We start from the raw sequence: 18873 nt of genomic DNA on the forward strand, positions 1-18873 counted from the left end.
TCATGACAAGGAAAAGATGCTCAGTATTGTGTGTGGCCTCCATGTGCCTGTATGATCTCCCTACAACGCCTGGGCATACTCCTGATGAGGCGGCGGATGGTCTCCTGAAGGATCTCCTCCCAGACCTGGACTAAAGCATCCGCCAACTTCTGGACAATCTGTGGTGCAACGTGACGTTGGTGGATGGAGCGAGACATGATGTCCCAGATGTGTTCAATCGGATTCAGGTCTGGGGAACAGGTGGGCCAGTCCATAGCTTCAATGCCTTCATCTTGCAGGAACTGCTGACACACTCCAGCCACATAAGGTCTGGCATTGTCCTACATTAGGAGGAATCCAGGACCAACCGCGCCAGTATATGGTCTCACAAGGGGTCCGAGGATCTCATCTCGGTACCTAATGTCAGTCAGGCTACCTCTGGCGAGCACATGGAGGGCTGTGCGGCCCTCCAAAGAAATGCCACCCCAAACCATTACTGACCTACTGTCAAACCGGTCATGCTGAAGGATGTTGCAGGCAGCAGATCACTCTCCACGGCGTCTTCAGACTCTGTCACGTCTGTCACGTGCTCAGTGTGAAACTGCTTTCATCTGTGAAAAGCACAGGGCGCCAGTGGTGAATTTGCCAATCCTGGTGTTCTGTAGCAAATGCCAAGCGTCCTGCACGGTGTTGGGCTGTGAGCACAACCCCCATCTGTGGATGTCGGGCCATCAGACCATCGTCATGGAGTCGGTTTCTAACTGTTTGTGCAGACAAATGCACATTTGTGGCCTGCTGCAGGTTATTTTGCAGGGCTCTGGCAGTGCTCCTCCTGTTCCTCCTTGCACAAAGGCTGAGTTAGCCATCCTGCTGCTGGGTTGTTGCCCTCCTACGGCCCCCTCCACGTCTCCTGGTGTACTGGCCTGTCTCCTGCTAGCACCTCAAGCCTCTGGACACTACGCTGACAGACACAGCAAACCTTCTTGCCACAGCTCGCATTGATGTGCCATCCTGGATGAGCTGCACTACCTGAGCCACTTGTGTGGGTTGTAGAGTCCATCTCATGCTACCATGAGTGTGAAAGCACAACCAACATTCAAAAGTGACCAAAACATCAGCCAGAAAGCATTGGCACTGAGATGTGGTCTGTGGTCCCCACCTGCAGAACCACTCCTCTATTGAGGGTGTCTTGATAATTGCCAACAATTTCCATCTGCTGTCTATTCCATTTGCACAAAAGCATGTGAAATTGATTGTCAAACAATGTTGCTTCCTAAGTGGATAGTTTGATTTCACAGAAGTTTGATTTACTTGAAGTTATATTCTGTTGTCTAAGTGTTCCCTTTATTTTTGAGCAGTGTATATATATATATATATATATATATATATATATATACTGTATATATATACATATATATATATATACACAGTACAGACCAAAAGTTTGGTCACACCTTTTCATTTAAAGATTTTTCTGTATTTTCATGACTGAAAATTGTACATTCACACTGAAGGTATCAAAACTATGAATTAAAACATGTGGAATTATATACTTAACAAAAAAGTATGAAACAACTGAAATTATGTCTTATATTCTTGTTTCTTCTTGCTTTGATGACTGCTTTGCACACTCTTGGCATTCTCTTGATGAGCTTCAAGAGGTAGTCACTGGAAATGGTTTTCACTTCACAGGTGTGCCCTGTCAGGTTTAATAAGTGGGATTTCTTGCCTTATGAATGGTGTTGGGACCATCAGTTGTGTTGTGCAGACGTCTGGTGGATACACAGCTGATAGTTCTACTGAATAGATTGTTAGAATTTGTATTAGGTCAAGAAAAAAGCAGCTAAGTAAAGAAAAACAAGTGGCCATCATTACTTTAAGAAATGAAGGTCTGTTAGTCTGAAAAATTGGGAAAACTTTGAAACTTTGAAAGTGTCCCCAAGTGCAGTGGCAAAAACCATCAAGCGCTACAAAGAAACTGGCTCACATGAGGACCGCCCCAGGAAAGGAAGACCAAGAGTCACCTCTGCTTCTGAGGATAAGTTTATCTGAGTCACCAACCTCAGAAATCGCAGGTTAACAGCAGCTCAGATTACAGACCAGGTCAATGCCACACAGAGTTCTAGCAGCAGACACATCTCTACAACAACTGTTAAGAGGAGACTTTGTGCAGCAGGCCTTCATGGTAAAATAGCTGCTAGGAAACCACTGCTAAGGACAGGCAACAAGCAGAAGAGACTTGTTTGGGCTAAAGATCACAAGGAATGGACATTAGATCAGTGGAAATCTGTGCTTTGGTCTGATGAGTCCAAATTTGAGATCTTTGGTTCCAACCACCATGTCTTTGTGCGACGCAGAAAAGGTGAACGGATGGACTCTACATGCCTGGTTCCCACCATGAAGCATGGAGGAGGAGGTGTGATGGTGTGGGAGTGCTTTGCTGGTGACAATGTTGGAGATTTATTCAAAATTGACGGCATACTGAATCAGCATCGCTACCACAGCATCTTGCAGCGGCATGCTATTCCATCCAGTTTTGCGTTTAGTTGGACCATCCTTCTTTTTTCAACAGGACAATGACCCCAAGCACACCTCCAGGCTGTGTAAGGGCTATTTGACCAAGAAGGAGAGTGATGGGGTGTTACGCCAGATGACCTGGCCTCCACTGTCACCAGACCTGAACCCAATCGAGATGGTTTGGGGTGAGCTGGACCGCAGAGTGAAGGCAAAAGGGCTAACAAGTGCTAAGGATCTCTGGGAACTCCTTCAAGATTGTTGGAAAACCATTCCCAGTGTCTACCTCTTGAAGCTCATCAAGAGAATGCCAAGAGTGTGCAAAGCAGTCATCAAAGCAAAAGGTGGCTACTCTGAAGAACCTAGAATATAAGACATAATTTCAGTTGGTTCACACAGTCATGAAAATACAGAAAAATCTTTAAATGAGAAGGTATGTCCAAACTTTTGGTCTGTACTGTATTTTCGTGTTTAAAACAAAGATCCCTGTCCCCACCCTCCTCCCACCCCCTGTGCGCCCGGCCGCTGTTACTAAAATACTCACCCGGCTCCCTCGAAGCGTCCTCTCCGCGCCGCACCTTCTCCTGTATGAGCGGTCACGTGGTGCCGCCCATTACAGTCATGAATATGCGGCTCCACCCCTATGGGAGGTGGGGCCGCATATTCATGACTGTAATCGGCGGCACCACGTGACTGCTCATACAGGAGAAGCTGGCGCTGAGAGGACGCTGCGAGGGAGCCGGGTGAGTATTTTATTAACAGCGGGCGGGCGCACAGGGGGTGGGAGGGGGGAGGGGACAGGGATCTTTATTTTAAACACGAAAAAAAAAAAAAAAGGATTTTTCATATCTTCTCTCCAGCGAACGCTGCTGGAAAGAAGATATGAATGGCGGCTTCAGCACCACGCTGGGGGGACAGCGCTTACTGTAGCGCTGTCTCCTGCACTGCACACGGACTGCACACGGACAGCGTCTGTGTGCGGTACGTGTTTTACACGGACCCATTGACTTTAATGGGTCCGTGTAATCCGTGCGCTCCCACGAACACTGACATGTCTCCGTGTTTTACACACGGTCCGTGAAAACACGCTGACATGTGCAGGGACATATTGATTTCAATGTGTCTACGTGAGTCAGTGTCTCCGGTACGTGAGGAAACTGTCACCTCACGTACCGGAGCCACTGACGTGTGAAACCGGCCTTAAAAGAAGTAGCATGTCACTTCTTTTTGAGAATCTGCAGGGTTTTTGTACCCATTCCATTATAGAAAACCGCAGGGGTAAAAAACACAGCAAATCCGCAAAAAAAAGTAGCAAAAACGCACAAAAATCGCTGCGGATCCGCACGAAAAATGCAACAAATATGCAGCTGCGTTTTCTGACAGGAGAGGCAGAATCCGCACCAGAAATTCCTAAGCCTAATCCGCAACGTGTGCACATAGCCTTATTCACTTTGCTGGCATCAGGATTGCTTCAGGTTTTTCTAGAAAATCTGCAAGGAAAAAACGCACTAAATCTACAATGTGTGCACAAGCCCTTAGCGTCATCACCAACCACCAGAATATAATAATAAAACATTCCTTTATTTAGAACATAATTAAAATGTATAGATGACACAGTGGTTTATCAAAGAGGAAAAAAATCATGGAAGAATGTCAGTATCATATCTTATATGCAAGCATATCCAAAGCCTGCTATTACTATATACTGTACAGGAAAATTCTGTCCCATATGGTGGACACAATTCATATATGTAACTGTAAGTTCCATAATAAAGTGCAAAAGTCATCAAAAAGTGCGCTGCTTACTCATTATGTCTCTATGATATTGAATCCTCCCCTCAGCTCCAGATCAGTGAGGGGTCGGGACCCCCAGCTATCAACTGTGATAAGCTGCTGTAAGGACCAGATGAAGAGCTGCATTGTGCTGCTGAGGGCTGCGTTCAGACAACTGGACTAGGAGCTGTTCTGCAGTACCCGGCAGTGACTGCTACACAATGAACTGTGCTGCACAGTGCATCGACAATTGAAATTCAAGAGGCCGGATCCGTCTTTCCTTGTTATCATCTGTCTGAGGAGAATCAGGAGACCCCCCATACACATTAATCAGCTGGTTGGGATGATTTTTACTGTAGCTATTTTGAATGGATTCTTTAAAGGGAACATGTCACCTGAATTTGGTGGGACCGGTTTTGGGTCATATGGGCGGAGTTTTCGGGTGTTTGATTCACCCTTTCCTTACCCGCTGGCTGCATGCTGGCCGCAATATTGGATTGAAGTTCATTCTCTGTCCTCCGTAGTACACGCCTGCGCAAGGCAATCTTGCACAGGCGTCTACTGCGGAGGACAGAGAATGAACTTCAATCCAATATTTCGCCAAATTCAGGTGACAGGTTCCCGTTAATCTTAGAAAAATGATTTCAAGCTCAAGTCTGGGTTTAGGATCTCTGCCCTGGAAAGAACACACGGAGCTGTATCCCCACTGATAAGCGCTACTTCCCATGACAAGACCGAGAAGCTGCCGAGAATGAAGCTCTTTCATCAAGGCGATCCCTGCAAGAAGAAGATGGAGACTGGATCAAGCTTGGGAAGAAGAGAGATGTCATTTCTGGAGAGAAAAATGTTAAGGTTGTATAATGCTGATATATTCACAGTGAACATACGATAGTCTCTGATATGGGAGTACCTACGACTGTCACTACCATCATGGCTTCAGGTGGGCTTTCTGTGAAGACAACAGGGTATATAGCTGGGAATAGCCCACTTGTCAATCATGAGATAGCAATATGGTGGGACCATTTAATAACGGTTATTATATTCAATATTAACGGGGGTTGTCTGGTCCAAATAGGTAAGTCTGTAAGCACTCTGTGTGACTGCAGACTTATGAATCTCCCCAGCGCACACAATGTGCACTGCGAGGATCCACTGGACCGGAGGTTATGTATGCGTTATACATACTCCCGGGCAGAACTGACTAGTGGGCACTTAGGGTATGTGCAGACGATCAGGACTTGGCAGCACTTGCGGCCATTGAACGCAGGTGATTCCGCATGTGATCACTGAACCGCGTGGATTCACCGCGTCCAATACATTGTATGTCCGATTCCATGGGTGAGATGCGGCATCTCTGGACGCATAGTGGGTATGGGATTTCTTGTATGCTGGAACATCTGGCCGCTGCGGGCATACATCAAATCATCTTATAAGAAAAATTAAACATTCTCACCCAGATGTCAAATGTGGGACTAATTCCTCCTAGTAGACTGGACAAGGAGCTCAGATTCCCAGTTATTATTGTACTTTTATTTATCAATAAATAATAATCCCATAAAAGTAGTCATATTTTTAAAAACTACTGGCAGACATGTGAAGAACAATGTTTGTGACCAGATTTCACGTGTCCAAAATACTTTAAAACATAGCAATTTTAACCTGGGGGATACCAGGAATTTGAAAACATTTACCGTACCTAGGTGGAGAAATGTGGCATCTGACCCTATGCTAACAATTCATAGAAGATATCTTTTTAACTGATCTGACCTATGGTTAAAGGGATTTTCAAATCTAAGTAAAGGATCATTAGTAAAGCCGTATCCCCTTAAGGGATTTCCCTCCCAGGAGGTGCTCTGAGAATGCCCCTGTGCAAAGGAAAAAAACGGAGAAACAAAGGGAGAACTAACACCAAATACTAAAATTAGAGACAGTCAGTTGTGTTTTTAGTCTCTGGAGGTAAAAAACAGGTGGGAGAGTATAAGGCTGCCACAATCAGCTTTTGGGGCATTTATGGCGCTGATTATTTTTGCTATGTAAAAAATGCAGCGTCTTTTCTGGGGCGGCTGAGAGCTGATGTTTTTAGCCTGGGGGGGGGGGCAGTATCCATGGCCCCTTCCTAGGTTAATAATATCAGCCCCCAGCTGTCTGCAGAGCCTTTGCTGGTTATTAATTATATGGGGACCATACAACATTTTTTTGGGGGGTCCCCCACTTTAAGAGCCAGTAAAGACTAAGTATACAGCTGTTAGCTGATATTATTAGCCTGGGAAGCTCCATGGGTATTACCCCCTTCCCAGGCTATAATCATCTGCCCCCAGTCGTCGGCTTTCCCTCTGCTGGTTACAAAAATTACGCAGGAGCCAAAACCATTTTTTTCTGAAAAATAATCTTTTATTGATTAAATACATGTCCAGTAATTTGCACACACTGTACTAATTGTATTTGTCACATACATCTATATATCTGCCTATTCTATTTGTATTTACTGTATGTAATCCATATCTTCTATCCTTTCGGCTCCTGCAGTGATTTTACAGAACAGAATTACTGGCTTTTTTTGTATCTATCGCTCTATGAAATATAAATACATATATATATATGTATATATATATACATATATGTGTGTGTATCACTGACATATATATATACATATCTTCTATGTGTATATCTCTATTCTGACTTGTCACTCTGTCATTATACTGTACGTGGCAGATTACTGACATGTGTATATGTATATATATATGTATTCTATGTGTATATATCTATTCTATTCTAACATGTCAGTGTGATTTTACTGTACACCGCACGATTTGCTGGCTTTTCAAAGGACACCGTTGCATAAACATTAGACAGCACTCGCATGGTCCGTGTGGTGTCCAAGTTTTTCTCGCACCCATATATCCGTTCATTCCTCAACCAAGAATCTGCAAAAACCCTAGTCCATGCCCTCATCATCTCTCGCCTTGACTACTGCAACCTTCTGCTCTGTGGCCTCCCCTCTAACACTCTCGCACCCCTCCATTGTATCCTAATTTCTGCTGCCCGACTAATCCACCTGTCCCCCCGTTATTCCCCAGCTTCTCCCCTCTGTCAATCCCTTCACTGGCTCCCCATTGCCCAGAGACTCCAGTACAAAACCCTAACCATGACGTACAAAGCCATCCACAACCTGTCTCCTCCATACATCTGTGACCTCGTCTCCCGGTACTTTCCTGCACGCAACCTCCGATCCTCACAAGATCTCCTTCTCTACTCCCCTCTTATCTCCTCTTCCCACAATCGCATACAAGATTTCTCTCGCGTATCACCCCTCCTCTGGAACCCTCTACCACAACACATCAGACTCTCGCCTACCATCGAAACCTTCAAAAAGAACCTGAAGACCCACCTCTTCCGACAACCTGCAGTAACCACCAAACCGCTGCACGGCCAGCTTTATCCTCACCTACTGTATCCTCACCCATCCCTTGTAGATTGTGAGCCTTCGCGGGCAGGGTCCTCTCTCCTCCTGTACCAGTTATGACTTGTATTGTTCAAGATTATTGTACTTGTTTTTATTATGTATACCCCTCCTCACATGTAAAGCGCCATGGAATAAATGGCGCTATAACAAGAAATAATAATAATATACTTGCATTGGCAAGTCTCTGCTGAGTCTCGGTGACAATCATAGCATACTGCAATTTTACTCGCACGTAGAATACGCCTGAGAAAAAACACAGTGATGTGAGCTGCCCCATAGATTAACACTGGTCTGAGTGCTGTGCGATGTTTTCTCGCATAGCACTAGCTCGTATTCTACTTTAGTGTGACGCCGGCCTAACAATGATACCTGGTGATGAAATACTACTTGTGGTCGTTGTTTAATCTTTATTTTCAGTTTTTAGATAATGATATGCTTGTGCCCCGGGGCGGCCTGTGGGGGGGGAGTCTTCATGTGGTGCTCTTGCTTACAAATTCTTACTTTCTAGTCAAACATAGCCTCAGGCTGCCGTCACACTAGCAGTATATGGTCAGTATTTTACCTCAGTATTTGTAAGCCAAAACCAGGAGAGGAACAATCAGAGGAAAAGTATAATAGAAACATATGCACCACTTCTGTATTTATCACCCACTCCTGGTTTTGGCTTATAAATACTGATGTAAAATACTGACTAAATACTGACAGTGTGACGGCAGCCTAAGGGTATGTGCACACGATGCGGAAAACGCTGCGGATCCGCAGCGTTTCCGCAGCTGCGGGTCCGCAGCAGTTTCCCATGAGTTTACATTACAATGTAAACCTATGGGAAACAAAAAACGCTGTGCACATGCTGCGGAAAAAAACGCACGGAAACGCAGCGGTTTACATTCAGCAGCATGTCCCTTCTTTCTGCGGATTCCGCAGCAGCTTTACAGCTGCTCCAATAGAAAACCGCAGTTGTAAAACCGCAGTGAAATCCGCAGTAAATCCGAGGTAAATCCGCAATAAATCTGCAGCAAAAGCGCAGCGTTTTTGCCCTGCAGATTTATCAAATCCGCTGCGGAAAAATCCGCAGAGGACCGTTCTACGTGTGCACATAGCCTTAGGGTGAACAGGTGCTGAACCTAGAGTCACCAACTCATATACTCTCAAACAAAAAGGCAGCACACTGCAGAGCCATAGCATGTAAATTTGAAATTTGAATTGCATTACTGCATTAGAAATAAGAAAAATATTGTTTGGATGTGACTGTCAGTTTTTTACGTTTGTATTCATTAGCCTTCTGACTGAGCACTCCGCCTTTTAGCCACAGGTGTTTTTAATCCCAGCAGGACCACTACCCCTCCACAGAGATATAGATTTTAGTCTAACAGAGGATTTATGTTCCCACACAGATGAAGACTTTATTTTAAGTGAGGAAAGGCATTGCTAGGTCCTGGAAACGAGAAATGCCTTATCGTGGCTTCCAGGTGCACAAGAATTGGCCAATTTATGAGCTAAACTTTCTCAATTTTTCATATTTCTTTTTTTTATGTTTTCATATTTCTAATGCAGTAATGCAATTCAATGTTAATATTTCATATTTATGTGCTATGGCGCTACAGTGTGCTGCCTTTTTGTTTGAGACTGATCCCTCACTGACCTTCCCCCTATTTACATGATGAATATGTTTAAAAAAAAATCACATTCAGCAGGCAGTGGCGGTGGTGCTGCAGCATGATCCCATCTATAACATGCATTAAATTATTTATTTATTGACATAAATGTATTTAGAAAAAAAATTCACAAAACGGTGCCGGCCACGCACGCCTGCGCATTAGCATCTATCAGTGTTCCAATAGACACTACTGCGCAGGCGCCGCCATCTTGGTGGAGACAGAAAAAATTCTCTATAGCAAAATGGTGCCGGCGGCGCCTGCGCAATTGCATCTATCAGATCGCTGATAAGTGCTACTGCGCAGGCTGCGCCATTTTGAGAATTTTTTTGTCTAAATACATCTATGTCACAAATAAATAATTTAATGCATGTTATAGATGCGATCATGCTACATAGCCACCTCCTGCCTGCTGAATGTGATTATTTTTTTGCAAAACATGTTATATTCATTGCTTAAATAGGGGGCAGTTCAGTGAGGGATCAGTGACTGGTCAGAAGCCATACACAGGAATACCTAATCAGAGCACCACATAAAGCCCCCTCCTCCTCACCCTACAGGCCTCCCTGGAGCACAAGCATATCATTGAGGCCGGCGTCACACACAGCGTAAAACAATACGGTCCATATATTACGGCCGTAATACGCTGAAAAGTCCCGAAAATAGTGGTCCGTAGCTCCTCCATAGGCAGGGTGTGTCAGCGTTTTTTGCGCATGGCATCCTCCGTATGTAATCCGTATGGCATCCGTACTGCGTGGTTTTCTCGCAGGCTTGCAAAACCAACATACCGCTATAGAAATGATCCATGTGTCCCAAAAAAAAAAAATTTATATATATATACTGTCTATATATATATATATATATATATGTATATATATATATATGTCAGTAGACACATATATGTATATATATTAATATTTTTTCCAGCGCTATACAGCTTGAAAGCCGGTAATTCAATTACCGGCTTTTTCTTTCTCCTTCCTAAACCCGACATGATTTGAGACCTGGTTTACATACAGTAAACCATGTCTTCTCTCCATTTTTTTTGCATATTCCAGACTACTAATGTTAGTAGTGTGTTTCTGTAAAATTTGGCCATTCTATCTACTAAATTAAAGGGTTAAATGGCTGAAAAAATTGGCGTGGGCTCCCGCGCAATTTTCTCCGCCAGAGTAGTAAAGCCAGTGACTGAGGGCAGATATTAATAGCCTGGAGAGGGTCCACGGTTATTGGCCTCCCCCTGGCTAAAAACATCTGCCCCCAGCCACCCCAGAAAAGGCACATCTGGAATATGCACCTATTCTGGCACTTGGCCACTCTCTTCCCATTCCCGTGTAGCGGTGGGATATGGGGTAATGAAGGGTTAATGCCACCTTGCTATTGTAAGGTGACATTAAGCCAAATTAATAATGGAGAGGCGTCAATTATGACACCTATCCATTATTAATCCAATACTAGTAAAGGGTTAAATAAAAAAATACACAAACACATTATTAAAAATTAATTTATTGAAAAAATCACAAAGGCTGTTGTATTAATTTATTCTACTCTCAATCCACTCACTGAAGACCCTCGCTCTGTAAATAAAAAAAAATAATAAACGAACAATATACATACCTTCCGAGGATCTGTAAGGTCCAACGATGTAGATCCATCTGAAGGGGTTAAACTATTTTGCAGACACGAGCTCCGCTAATGCAGCATGCTCATTTCTGCAAAACCCCGGCGAATGAAGCTAAATATAGATCAATGAGCTATATTTAGCTTCATTTGCGGTGAGGCGCCCTCTACTGGTTGTCCTCATATGAACTCAAGCCTGGGAGCTTTCTAGGAACAACCAGCAGAGGGCGCCTCACCGCAAATGAAGGTAAATATAGCTCATTGATCTATATTTAGCTTGATTCGCCGGGGTTTTTGCAGCCATGAGCATCATTGCATTAGCAAAGCTCGTGGATGCAAATTATTTTAACCCCTTCAGATGGATTTACATCGTTGGACGTTACAGATCTGCGGAGGGTAAGGATATTGTTGGTTTATTATGTTTTTTTTGTAACAGAACGAGGGTCTTCAGTGACTGGATTGGGCGTAGAATAAAATACTCCAACAACCATTGTTTTTATTTCATTAAAATCATTTTAAATAATGTGTTTGTGTTTTTTTTATTTAACCCTTTACTACAATTGGATTAATAATGGATAGGTGTCATAATTGACGCCTCTCCATTATTAATTAGGCTTAATGTCACCTTACAATAGCAAGGTGACATTAACCCTTCATTACCCCATATCCCACCGCTACACGGGAATGGGAAGAGAGTGGCCAAGTGCCAGAATAGGCGCATCTTCCAGATGTGCCTTTTCTGGGGTGGCTGGGGGCAGATGTTTTTAGCCAGGGGGGGGTGGGGGGCAATAACCATGGACCCTCTCCAGGCTATTAATATCTGCCCTCAGTCACTGGCTTTACTACTCTGGCGGAGAAAATTGCGCGGGAGCCCACGCCAATTTTTTCCGCCATTTAACCCTTTAATTTAGTAGATAGAACGGCCAAATTTTGCAGATACACACTACTGACATTAGTAGTGTGGAATCTGCAAAAAAATGGTGATATGAGATGGTTTACTGTATGTAAACCATGTCTCATATCATGTCGGGTTTTAGGAAGGAGAAAGGAAAAGCCGGAAATTGAATTACCGGCTTTCTGCTATATCGCGGCTGTATGAAGTAAGAATATATATACATATATGTGTCTCACTGACATATATATATATATATATACCTATTCTATGTGTACACATTTATTCTACCTATTGGACTGGAAGCTGTCAGTGTGATTTTACTGTACACCGCACTGAATTGCCGGCTTTTCTCTCTAACACCGCTGCGTATTTCTCGCAAGTCACACTGCTCGTCCGTGTGTAATCCGTATTTTTCACGCTTCCATAGACTTTCATTGGCGTATTTCTTGCGCAGTACGGTGTCAAACGCAGCATGCTGCGATTTTCTACGGCCGTAGAAAGCCGTATAATACGGATCAGTTTAATACGGCAGATAGGAGCAGGGGCATAGAGAATAATTGTGCCGTATTTTTTGCGAGTTTTACGGACGTAGTTTCTGCGCTCTTACGTCCGTAAAACTCGCAAGTGTGACGGCAGCCTAACTCAAAACTGAAAATAAAGATTAAACAACAACCACAAGACAGATTTCATCACCAGATATCATTGTAAGGGCTCCTACTCACTTGCGAGAAACTTGGATGAGTCTTGCACAGCAATACCCGGCACTGCACCCGCTACTCAGGAGCGGAGCTGTGGCTGCATGTATTCCTATGCGGCCGCACGCTCCGATCTGAGTGCCGGCAGCAGCGCCGGGTATTAACATGCGAGACTCAGCCGAGTATCTCGCAAGTGAGTATGAGCCCTTATCAGTATAACGGCGCTGACCTGACACTGTCTGTAGGTTACTGTGCACAATCCTGCTGACAGGTTCCCTTTAAATGACACTGATCTCACACCAGCATTACATAGTGATGTCCCACATCAAATTCATGTCACTCTTGTAATCCTTGAAAAACACCAGTTATTAAAATCTGTGAAAGTGGCTGTTTGCCTACGCTGATGCCAGTTATGATGCCCAGGACCTGTTTAGGCTAGGACCTGAATTTGATGCAGTCCATCACTCTGTATATAATGCCGGTGTCAGATCAGTGGCCTAAAGTCATTTAACCCCTAAAAAAACACCAGTTACTTTGATGCCCAGAACCCATGTGTGCCAGGCTGAAGAGACCTGGGTGTGATGTTGGGCGCCTTGTTCTATGTCTGCCGTGTGAGATCAGTGGCCCAAACACATTTAACCCTTTCAATAACCCCCCCCCCCCCTCAGTGCCCACGGTGATACCCAATTTTGCGCCAGTGTTATAACTTTTGTAGCTGTTTTTAAGTGTATTCACATCAGGGCACCCGCGCCATTGTATGTTATTATTGTATTTTTTCACATTTTTGTCAAACCTGTAAAAAAACAGAAAAAAATAAATTGCAGACTAAGAAACTAACTTCAGCATCGTAAAACAAAGCAGCTTTATTCAAAGCATAACAAACCAACAACAGGCAAAATAAACAAGATAAAAACACAAGTAACCTAATTCACATAACCTCAACAAAAGCTCATGATAGGAATGTAGCTGTGAGGGGAGGAAAACTCTGAAAAAAAACCTCATGTGAAAAACAAAATGGATTTTCTATATATAAAAAATAACTTTTCTAAGCAGTTCTGAAGAGGATTTCAGAGCGGAACAGCTCTAAAAACCTGCAGAAAAAAAACTTCCGTGTGAACACAGCCTAGATAACAACCATCCCCATGTGCGTGCCATCAACACGCGAGAACGGCCTGTAACACACGTGACCAAGAAGAGCCAATCACGAACAAGATGACAGAGAATTGCGTTGAGGCAGAAAAGTAAAAGTGGCCATGATTGGATGTCCGCGGCACCGGAAGTGCGGTATAGGACGTCGCCGGAAGTTGCTCTCTCCTTTTCCTCCTGTGCGCGCTGCAGTTGCCGGTGATCGGTCTGCAGACTTCATCATGTCGTACGAGGATTACGATGTGAGTGGCTGTGGAATGTGTGATGGACGAGTCCTCTCTCTTTACGGCTGTCGCTCTTCCAGTGTGGTGTGTGATAGGTTATTACAGCTTGTGCTAATTTCCCTCTGATCTGTTTTTCTGTAGACCCCATATGATCCCTACAGCTACCAGGCGGACTATGACACGCACACAGGTAGGATTATTGTCCCATGTCATCACTTCCCGGGCGTGAAGCCTGTCTCCTATGTGTACACTGGAAATAGCGCACCATCAAAGGGGTAATCCTGCTGCAGTCTATTATAACAGGTTCTTCACTTACTCTCCCCGGATCCATCGCCGTGGCTTTGCGTGTCAGTGATTGTCTGCAGCGCTGATGTCATGTTAACAGCGCTATAGCCAATCTGTGAGCTATGAGATCAGCAACGCTGTAGCCAGTCTGTGAGCTATGACATCAGCAGCGCTATAGCCAGTCTGTGAGCTATGACATCAGCAGCGCTATAGCCAGTCTGTGAGCTATGACATCAGCAACGCTATAGCCAGTCTGTGAGCTATGACATCAGCAACGCTATAGCCAGTCTGTGAGCTATGACATCAGCAACGCTATAGCCAGTCTGTGAGCTATGACATCAGCAGCGCTATAGCCAGTCTGTGAGCTATGACATCAGCAGCGCTATAGCCAATCTGTGAGCTATGACATCAGCAGCGCTATAGCCAATCTGTGAGCTATGACATCAGCGGCGCTATAGCCAATCTGTGAGCTATGACATCAGCGGCGCTATAGCCAGTCTGTGAGCTATGACATCAGCAACGCTATAGCCAGTCTGTGAGCTATGACATCAGCAACGCTATAGCCAGTCTGTGAGCTATGACATCAGCAGCGCTATAGCCAATCTGTGAGCTATGACATCAGCGGCGCTATAGCCAATCTGTGAGCTATGACATCAGCGGCGCTATAGCCAGTCTGTGAGCTATGACATCAGCGGCGCTATAGCCAGTCTGTGAGCTATGACATCAGCAGCGCTGCAGCCAATCTGAGCTATGACATCAGCGGCACTGCAGCCAATCTGTGAGCTATGACATCAGCGGCGCTATAGCCAATCTGTGAGCTATGACATCAGCGGCGCTATAGCCAATCTGTGAGCTATGACATCAGCGGCGCTATAGCCAGTCTGTGAGCTATGACATCAGCAGCGCTGCAGCCAATCTGAGCTATGACATCAGCGGCACTGCAGCCAATCTGTGAGCTATGACATCAGCGGCACTGCAGCCAATCTGTGAGCTATGACATCAGCGGCACTGCAGCCAATCTGTGAGCTATGACATCAGCGGCACTGCAGCCAATCTGTGAGCTATGACATCAGCAGCGCTGTCAATGTGATCTCAGTGTTTTGGGTACTAGAATAGCTGCAGAGATTCTGTGCTGGGACCTGAAGAAAGTGAATAAAGAGTGGTTTCTTATAACAAACTGTAACTGGCAGAAGATAGTTTTCTGAAAGGGGATGATCCCTTTAATTCAACACCTTTTTAGTTTGTGTTATTTTCCAATTATGAGTGCTACTAACAATACAAACATTTATTGATGTCTTGTTGGTGGAGGTCGAACCTCTGCGGACCCCCACTTTTGTGAAGAAGAAAACGGCCGGAATATATATATACCGGTGGGACCTTGCAGTCTAGTTAATGCCACTTAATCACATCTGATGTGACTTGGAGGGGAAAAAAAAAATGTGTGTGTTTATTTATATATATATATATATATCTCTATCTATCTCTATCTATCTCTATCTATCTCTATCTATCTCTATCTATCTCTATCTATCTCTATCTATCTATCTATCTATCTCTATCTATCTATCTCTATCTATCTATCTCTATCTATCTATCTCTATCTATCTATCTCTATCTATCTATCTCTATCTATCTATCTCTATCTATCTATCTCTATCTATCTCTATCTATCTATCTCTCTCTATCTATCTCTATCTATCTCTATCTATCTATCTCTCTCTATCTATCTCTATCTATCTCTATCTATCTATCTCTCTCTATCTATCTCTATCTATCTATCTATCTATCTATCTATCTATCTATCTATCTATCTATCTATCTATCTCTATCTATCTATCTCTATCTCTATCTATCTATCTCTATCTATCTCTCTCTATCTATCTCTATCTATCTCTATCTATCTATCTATCTCTCTCTATCTATCTCTATCTATCTATCTATCTCTATCTATCTCTATCTATCTCTATCTATCTCTATCTATCTCTATCTATCTCTATCTATCTCTATCTATCTCTATCTATCTCTATCTATCTCTATCTATCTATCTATCTCTATCTATCTCTATCTATCTCTATCTATCTCTATCTATCTATCTCTATCTATCTATCTCTATCTCTATCTATCTATCTCTATCTATCTCTATCTATCTATCTCTATCTATCTCTATCTATCTCTATCTATCTATCTCTCTCTATCTCTCTCTATCTATCTCTATCTATCTATCTCTCTCTATCTATCTCTATCTATCTCAAATTCAAATTCAAATGAGCTTTATTGGCAGGACTAAGTACATGTTAGCATTGCCAAAGCATATGGTAAAAATACGGGGGTGGGGGAGGGGGGGCATATAGAGGTCCAGGGAATATCAAATTCCTTTTAGAGGATAGGGGATGTTTCCAGGGTGGGGTATAGGAGTCCATGACATATCGGGCTCTTTAGTCGGGGGATAGGGATATGTCCAGTGTTGGGGTACGGGAGTCCATGACATATCAGGCTCCTCTTAGTCTGTGGCAGGCACTGACATATTCCGCTGCTACGGCCACTGCACTTTCCTCTTCCCCCAGTATTATCGGCAGTTTCTCTTCCTCCTCCTTGGAGGTGAAGTCTGGGAGGAGATCAGACAGCCTCTTGAAGTGAGTGTCCCTCACTGCGGAGTATTTGGGGCACCTCAGCAGGAAGTGGGCCTCGTCCTCCACGGCCTCCTGGGGGCACTGCTGGCAGAGTCTGTTCTCTCGAGGCTTGTAGTTCTGTCGGTGCCGCCCGGATTCGATGAGTAGGCTGTGGGCGCTCAGTCTGTACCGGCTCAGGATCTGTCGATCTTTGGGGTTTTCTAGTTTCTCTAGATATGGGGCCAGTTTGTACTCCCTCTGTAGATTCCGGTATATTGTCAGTTTCTGGGATTTGTTTATGTCGTTCCTCCAGATGCTGAGATATTCCTCTTTGACTTTGTGTACCATTTTCTGGATTTCACCTTTTGTCAGGCCATGGAGGTTGATGGCTTGGTCAGACTGGCTTTGGGTACTTTTCCTTGGGAGGCTTCCTGAGGCTTCCTGGTGTAGGAAGGCTTTGTGATGGTAGGAGCTGGGACTGCTACTTTGTAGATGAGCCTTGAATGACAGCGCCTTCTTCTTTATTGCGATGTGTAGTGGGAATCTGCCCAGCTCTGCTCGGCAGGCGCTATTTGATGTGCTCCGATGGACTTGGAGAAGATGCTTGCAGAACTCTAGGTGGAATATTTCTGTCGGCCCAGCGTCCCACTTTGACCAGTTTGGGTATGAGACTGGGCCCCAGACCTCACTACCGTATAGAAGAATTGGGGCAATGATGGAGTCAAAAATTTTTAGCCATACAGTTACTGGTGCCTTGAGGTGGTACAGACGCCTTCTGATGGCATAGAAGGCTTTGGATGCCTTGTCTTTTAGTGACTCTATGGCTTGCTTGAAGCTCCCTGGCTGGCTGAGTTCTAGGCCCAGGTAGGTGTACCTGTTGGTTTCAGTAAGTGGACGGTTGTCTATCATAAAAGTAGGATTGCCAGTGGGTTTCTGCTTTCTTTTCTGGAACACCATGATATTAGTTTTTTTTCTCGTTGATTGGCAGTGCCCATGTGCTGCTGAAGGTCTCTAGGATTTTCAGATGATCTTGGAGGCCTTTCTCAGTTGGTGATAACAGCACGAGGTCATCTGCATACAGCAGAAATTTCACCTGGGTGTCATGGAGGGTGAGTCCTGGTGCTGAGGAGGACTCTAGGGCCACTGCCAGCTCGTTGATGTAGATGTTAAAGAGCGTTGGACTGAGGCTGCAGCCCTGTCTCACTCCTCGACTTTGTTGGAAATAGGCTGTCCTCCTTCCGTTGACCTTCACACTGCAACTGTTCTCTGTGTAGGAGCTTCGGATGACATCATATGTTTTGCCTCCTATTCCGCTCCCCAGCAATTTTAGGAATAGTCCTGGGTGCCACACTGAGTCGAAGGCCTTCTTGAAGTCCACAAAACAAGCGTATATCTTCCCGTTCTTTGTATTGTGGACGTGGCTCTTGATGAGGCTGTGCAGAGTGTAGATGTGGTCAGTGGTGCGGTGGTTTGGCATGAACCCTGCTTGGCTCTTGCTGAGGACGTTGTGCTCGGTGAGGAAGGTGAGGATCCTCTTGTTCAGGATGCAGTTGAAGAGTTTACCCAGGTTGCTGCTGACACATATCCCTCGGTAGTTTGCTGGGTCGTACTTGTCCCCATTTTTGTGTATAGGGGTTATGAGGCCTTGGTTCCAGTTTTTGGGGAAGCAGCCGGCCTGCAGTACAATATTAAATAGTTTTGTTATCGCAGCCTGGATGTCTGGAGGGCTGTATTTCAGCATTTCTGGGAGGATCCCATCTGGACCACTGGCTTTTTTACCTTTTATCTGTGTGATCCTTTCTGTTATTTCTGTCAGTGTGATTGGTGTATCCAGAGGATTTTGGAAATCTTTGAACTTTTCCTCCATATCTTTTAGTTTTTTCACAAGCTCTTTTTGTGCCAGGTTCAGGTCTTCACTTGGGATGTCATTGTAGAGGTCCTTGAAGTACTGGAGCCAGATGTTGCCGCTCTGGATGTGGAGGCTGTTGCTTTTCTGGTTGGATCCAAGGTGATTC

At 44.4% G+C, this 18873-nt stretch overlaps 1 protein-coding gene across 1 annotated transcript in view; it reads left to right on the forward strand.

Moving 5' to 3' along the window:
• Positions 1-13879: 13879 nt before the first annotated feature.
• EIF3L (eukaryotic translation initiation factor 3 subunit L) overlaps positions 13880-18873 on the forward strand; it is a 41297-nt gene continuing 36303 nt past the window's right edge. Inside the window, exons 1-2 of the mRNA XM_069736950.1 lie at positions 13880-13982; positions 14106-14154. Of these exons, the coding sequence (XP_069593051.1) occupies positions 13962-13982; positions 14106-14154 (70 nt within the window). The 5' untranslated portion in view covers positions 13880-13961. The remainder of the gene's footprint in view (positions 13983-14105; positions 14155-18873) is intronic.

Source organism: Ranitomeya imitator, chromosome 8 (assembly GCF_032444005.1).
Source record: "Ranitomeya imitator isolate aRanImi1 chromosome 8, aRanImi1.pri, whole genome shotgun sequence".
Lineage (NCBI taxonomy): Eukaryota > Metazoa > Chordata > Amphibia > Anura > Dendrobatidae > Ranitomeya > Ranitomeya imitator.